The sequence below is a fragment of the Fulmarus glacialis genome, unplaced genomic scaffold, assembly GCF_000690835.1.
Source record: "Fulmarus glacialis isolate BGI_N327 unplaced genomic scaffold, ASM69083v1 scaffold41620, whole genome shotgun sequence".
NCBI lineage: Eukaryota > Metazoa > Chordata > Aves > Procellariiformes > Procellariidae > Fulmarus > Fulmarus glacialis.
The window spans coordinates 284-6539 of NW_009189030.1; the positions used below are offsets into that span (position 1 = coordinate 284).

Consider the following 6256-nt stretch of genomic DNA (forward strand, 5'->3'; position numbering starts at 1 on the left):
TTTAAGTTGAATTTTTTTCTCTGGTAAAGACGCCAATGCAATTTGAAGTAGTTTCTGGTAGCATCAAAGTTGTTTTCTGGACAACTTGAAGATGCTATTTCAAGCTTATTCCGCCCAAGGTAATCTGTTATTTAAGTAAATTTTCTATTCATTATACATCTCAATACTTTGAGACTCGAGTGCGGAGGCGTGCAATAAAAACCAGAAGAGACCAAATCAGTTTCCCCAAACAGGTTCTTTTTATTTCTGCTGCATTAAACAGAGTCTCATTTCCATTGAGATAAATATAACTGTTCAGTTACTTTAGATATCTGAGCTTAACAGGACTGTGCAGGCATTATTTCTACACAGAAGAATAATCCCACTAAAAGCATCCAATATACAGTTACATCTATGCATTGTGGGTTGTCTTCATTTTGATGACTTTGATATCCTTTTGCAGAGGTGCTGGCCAAGAAGTAGGAAGGTCATGCATTATTCTGGAGTTTAAAGGAAGAAAAATAATGGTAATTATTGCACGAATGTATTTGTATGCCCTCTCATTAAGGTACTTCAGATCGCAAAAAGATGTTACGGGTTGAATTCAGCCTCCTCATTGAAGTTGGCCACTGTGCTAGAAGAGGCACATTTTGTAGCTTTCTGGAACAATATAGCACATATGATAGTAGGCATTACAGAGGCTGTCCTGTAAAATAAATCCATATCCCCAAACAGAATGTATGTGTCTTAAGTGTAGATTCTAAAATTTACACATACTAGGTTTCAGTGGAACCTAAGGCTAATGTTTACCTACAGTTATGTGTAAACAGTCACGTGTAAACACATACATGTTCTCTTTCCCGCTTCCAGCTGTCTTCTCAGATGGTGGCTAAAATAACTTGCATACACTGCTCTGTATATTTAGGTATTCTTGAAGTGTGAATGAAGGCTTGCATAGGTACACAGTTACAAACAAAGACTACGATCTTTTGAAAGGTGTTCAGTTTCCCAGTGGAGGTGAGTCATCTAGACAGAAGCCCGAGATGTGAAATCCAATGCTAAAAGGAGTGTTTAAGGAAAAAATACTTTTTTTGCATGTTGCTAAAAGTTACTTGTCGCTAGTAACTGTATTTTAGACCAAAATGGAAGAGGGTTTTTTGTACATTCTGTTAGAAGCTTTAACTTTCTTTCATTTTTCAGCTTGATTGCGGAATCCATCCTGGACTGGAAGGAATGGATGCTCTTCCTTACATTGATTTGATAGATCCTGCTGAGATTGATCTCCTCCTAATTAGTCAGTAAGTTGCACGTAAAAGAAGAAATATACTGAGGTCATGGTCTGAGCTGTGCTGACTTGTAGGTTATTAAGAGAGGCTGAAAATAGGTGTTATGTAGATTGCAATGGCATGGCAAAATTATAGTTTCCAACTTTTTTTAAATTAAGAATGTTCAGTCACTTTTGACATTACAACTCTCGTTGGAGCTCACTGTGATGTCTGACTTTTTAATAACCTGGCCTGCTTTAACACCATTGTGACAGCTTCTAGAATGAGTTTTCTACATAAAGACTGCTGAGAAGTATTGGTTGTGGTTTTTGCTCTATTGGCTTTGAATGAAAAAGGTTCTCAGAGACTTACACAAGCTTTGAATGTAGTTTAAATATTGCTTAGTGGCTGAGAGACGAGGAGAGCCATTTGTAAATGACTTAACCAGTCATAACCAGGTCTCTATAAAATACCGAGTTTTCGTGATATATACTGTCCTGGTTTCAGCTAGGATAGAGTTAATTTTCTTCTAGTAACTGGTATAGTGCTGTGTTTTGGATTTAGTATGAGAATAATGTTGATAACACACTGATATTTTAGTTGTTGCTAAGTAGTGTTTACCCTAGTCAAGGACTTTTCCACTTCCCATGCTTTGCCAGGTACACAAGAAGCTGGGAGGGAGCATAGCCAGGACAGCCCTTCTACTCTGCTAACCCAAACTGACCAAAGGGATATTCCATACCTGTGACGTCATGCTCAGTATATAAACTGGGGGGGAGTTGGCTGGCGGGCAGTGACCACTGCTTAGGGACTGGCTGGGCATTGGTTGGTGGGTGGTGAGCAGTTGCATTGTGCATCACTTATTTTGTATATTCTATCATCATTATTAGTATTATTATTTTCCCTTCCTTTTCTGTTCTATTAAACTGTCTTTATCTCAATCCACGAATTTTACTTTTTTTTTTTTCCGATTCTCTTCCCCATCCCGCTGAGCTGGGGGGAGTGAGTGACCGGCTGTGTGGTGTTTGGCTGCCTGCCGGGTTAAACCACAACATTCTTGTTCTACCTGTATTTCAAAAGCACTTTCTTAAGATAGGTCAAATTAGAAGTGTGGCCAAATAACATTATTTTAGTACATGTTTTAATCCGTAGTGTCCTACATGCAAACTTAAGATCATGTTTGTTAGCTTTCTTGTATCTCAGACATTTATTGTGTTCCTGGTTCCTGTTGTTTTTCTCCCTCTAAATTTATATATAAATTACAAAAAAGTTAATTCTGAGAGTATATGGGTAAAACTTTTGCAATTAATGGAGAATTTCCTGTATTACTCTTACGTTTTCTTGGTTGCGTTTCTGGATTTTCGTCACGCTATGTTAATCCAGTAAAGTATATGGTATATATTCTGTATTAGTGTTGTGTAATGTTAATGTATTAATTGGATTTGTGTGTCTATTTTAAGTTTCCATTTAGATCACTGTGGGGCTTTACCATGGTTTTTGCAGAAAACAAGTTTTAAAGGAAGGACGTTTATGACTCATGCCACAAAGGCTATTTACAGATGGCTTCTTTCAGACTATGTCAAAGTCAGGTAAGTTGACCCGTCGGTTGTCTCTTCAACTCCTTAATTATTTCACCTATATATCCAATAGGAAGCTTAAGATGAAGCCACCGAAGGTGTCTGGATGAACCTGGATGTTGCCACAAGTAACAACATTATAACCAGATTAGAAGTAATGAATCATCTTACTGCCTCATGGATAATGTGTCTGTCAAATAATTTCCTATCAATCGAAAAAAAAAATCTTTCCTTCTTTCCTCTCATTCTTTTCATTTGCCTTGTTTGGACCTTTAATAGTATCCTCTTTTTCCCCCCATCTGTCTCTCTTAAGATGCTCTTTTGTTCTCATGCTTTTTAATGTCTATATTTTTTCTTAAGCTTTACAGAAGTAGTGAATTTTAAGCCCCTAAGATACAACTCACTCTTCAAGACAAGGTCAAATTAAATATTAAATGTAAGCAAATGTACAAAGAATGCTCTGTTACTTTTTTCCCTTCCTTTTTTTCTTTCCCTTTTTTTCTTCTGTTACATGCCTTGATACATCTTTTGTATGCGAGTGCAGTGGTCCTGAGCATATCTCAATGCAGCAGATTCTAGTTTGGGTCAGACACCTGATAAACAGTCCTCTTTTAACTTGTTTGTTCTGGGCCAATGGGAAAAGTGTGGTTTGGTTTGGTTTTTGAGGACTGTTACAAGCTGAGTGTCAGACCTCTGTCCAGGGCTGGGAACCTGTTGGTACTTTTAGACAAATACAGAGCAGATCGTGAACTGAAAAGACTATTCTAGCGTGGCCTTTCAAAAGAAAGACACTTTAACTCTGCTTAGGAGTACCTAGACTTGATTTCCAATAGGAGACATAGCGTTGCTGAATGGGATTCTTACTGTCAGTGGGGAAAAATCCAGGAACATCTTTTTCCAACTGTTATATAATCTAAGCTGGTAAGATGAGCTGATATTTAGCCATTTCACTTACATCCAGTAATATATCAGCGGATGACATGCTATATACAGAAACAGACCTTGAAGAAAGCATGGACAAGATTGAGACCATCAACTTCCATGAAGTGAAAGAGGTGGCAGGAATCAAATTCTGGTGTTACCACGCAGGCCATGTCCTGGGAGCAGCCATGTTTATGATTGAAATAGCTGGTGTGAAGGTATTTTCTTTTTATTATAAAGTTGAAATCAAGCCTGAATTCTAACTTAGTCATTAATTATTTATTATTGCCTGTTAAGCCCCACCACTGTGGCTGGAGCTGTCAGATAGACTTGGACTCAAGTCAAGGTGAAAGGCCTTGACTTAGATCATGTATTTTCTCATTGATTAGAACTAGCAAGTGACACGTGTATTGGAACCACGAAGAATGTTTGGATTTTAGAGGGGTGAATTATGACTCAGACTTGGAACCAGTAAACATGTAGTTTTCCTTGCTGGTCCACTCAGAGGTAGCTGATAGCTGAGGCAGTCTCACGGAAGCTGCGTTTTAGTAAAATCTATAAACAGATGTTTGTTTTTGTAATTCTGATTTACCATGGCTGCCTGTCAGAGTGCTTAAATGGCATTTGTCAAAGTGTGCGAGTTATATTTTTCTCATAACACTCTTATGCTAAAGTACCTAAAGAAATAGGATTATTATTAATTTTAGGCACAGAGAGATTAAATAAGTCATTGTATAATCACAGGCAGCGCTGTGTCAAAACCAGATACTTGAAACTAATCTCATGAATTGGGAGTTCAGTAGGATAATCACCACCCAAGAAAAGTTTCATACAGCCTTGAAGAGGGAAGAGAGATGGTGGTCCTGAGGATTGCTTTGTTCATTGTTTATAATGATTGAGAATTTTAGAAGTTTAAAGTTTAAAAAAAGTATAGAAATATGTCCTGGTTTCGGCTGGGATAGGGTCACAGCACTAGCAAGAAATTTAACCCTATCTCAGCCGAAACCAGGACAAAATAGAACTGATTTACAATAAAATTTAGATATCTTACTACCTTTTTTTTTTTTTTTGCTGGTTGAGGCACAATGGAGTAAGATTTCCCTCTTACTATACATGACTCAAATGGATTGGGTTTTAACATCCATTATTTTACTTAATTCCCTGTGAAGCAAATGAGGAATGTGATAGCAGGTTACATGTAGACCAGTTAGCTGCTGCTGCTGACTATATGTTTTGTTATTATTCACATTTTCATCAGTGGAATGATTGTTAAGTAAAAGATGTTCAGTTTTGAAACCATCATTTTGGGCACAGCTGCATTCCACCCTACAGTTAAGAATTCATTAAAAATTACTAACAGTTACAAATTACTCCTTGGTGTAATGGGGAACATGATCATTGCGTTTGGAAAATCTGCTAGATTACAGGCTTTTTTTGTAAGTATCAGAAAATCTTTGAAGGATTTTTTTTAAGTAATTTTATTGGATTATTCATTATATTTACATTTTGATATGTAAATGCTGATTTATCTACTTTGTACTTCCACTTAGGGCCTGATGTATTTTCTGTTACATTAATTTTTACTTCTTAATGGTCAGTGCATGTATGCAAAATGCTGAAAATGCCACCTTTATGTCCCAAATGAAAAAAAAAAAAAAATTGTTTATGTAATTCTGTTGCAATTAAGGTACTGCTTGAAATACCTTTACTTATTGCGGTTAAAATATTTGTGTTGTAGTACTATTGACCTAATATTGTTCACATCAGAAGAGTCTTTAGTTAAAGTTCAAGTGACCTTTTATCACAAATGCCTTAAAATTATCTTTGTTGTATAGGAATGGTATTTTTTAAGCAGCTTTTTAAAGACTGCTGACCTGGTAGAACCTTTAATCAGAATAACTGCTTCTCTTTGTGTCTCATAGCTTTTATATACAGGTGATTTCTCAAGACAAGAAGACAGACATCTGATGGCAGCTGAGATTCCCAATATTAAACCTGATATTCTTATAATTGTAAGTTTTACAAAATTCTTTATTTAAACTAGTAATTAAATAAGTATAGGGGTATTACTTAATTAGAGCTAAAATGGAATGAGAAAGACAGTGGACGTTTAATGGTAGTATATGATTTGTGTTAAATATCCAAACGCTTAGGTGTTCAGAACACTCCAACATTTCTTTTCACGGTATTAAAGTCTAATTTTTGTTTTACAATCCTTCTGATGAAGTTCCTTAATCCTCTAGACAAACCTTTACAAGATGGGAGATTTACTAGGTTTCAACCTGTGTTTGCCAGATGTATTGTACAAACCTCCATTTAGCCAGATACCTGTAGAGATCCTAACCTACTTCCAACCATGTTTGTTGAGAATTTGTCCTGGGTGGAGGTGCCCTGAGTGCTATTCCATATTTTTTGGTTTTGTTTTCTGGGCAAAATGGTTTTATTCTGAATCCATGTTTGGAAAATCAGAAGCTCAGGGGAAACATTAAAAGAACTGCTTCATTTGGAAATTAA

At 36.4% G+C, this 6256-nt stretch overlaps 1 protein-coding gene across 1 annotated transcript; it reads left to right on the forward strand.

The window, feature by feature from the left end:
• Positions 1–442: 442 nt before the first annotated feature.
• LOC104078901 (cleavage and polyadenylation specificity factor subunit 3-like) lies at positions 443–5754 on the forward strand (the record flags this gene model as incomplete). Its single annotated transcript, XM_009580727.1, has 5 exons — positions 443–506; positions 1180–1277; positions 2705–2833; positions 3783–3960; positions 5665–5754. Coding segments are annotated over 5 exons (559 nt in total), but the record flags the coding sequence as incomplete, so codon positions are not given.
• Positions 5755–6256: the final 502 nt, after the last annotated feature.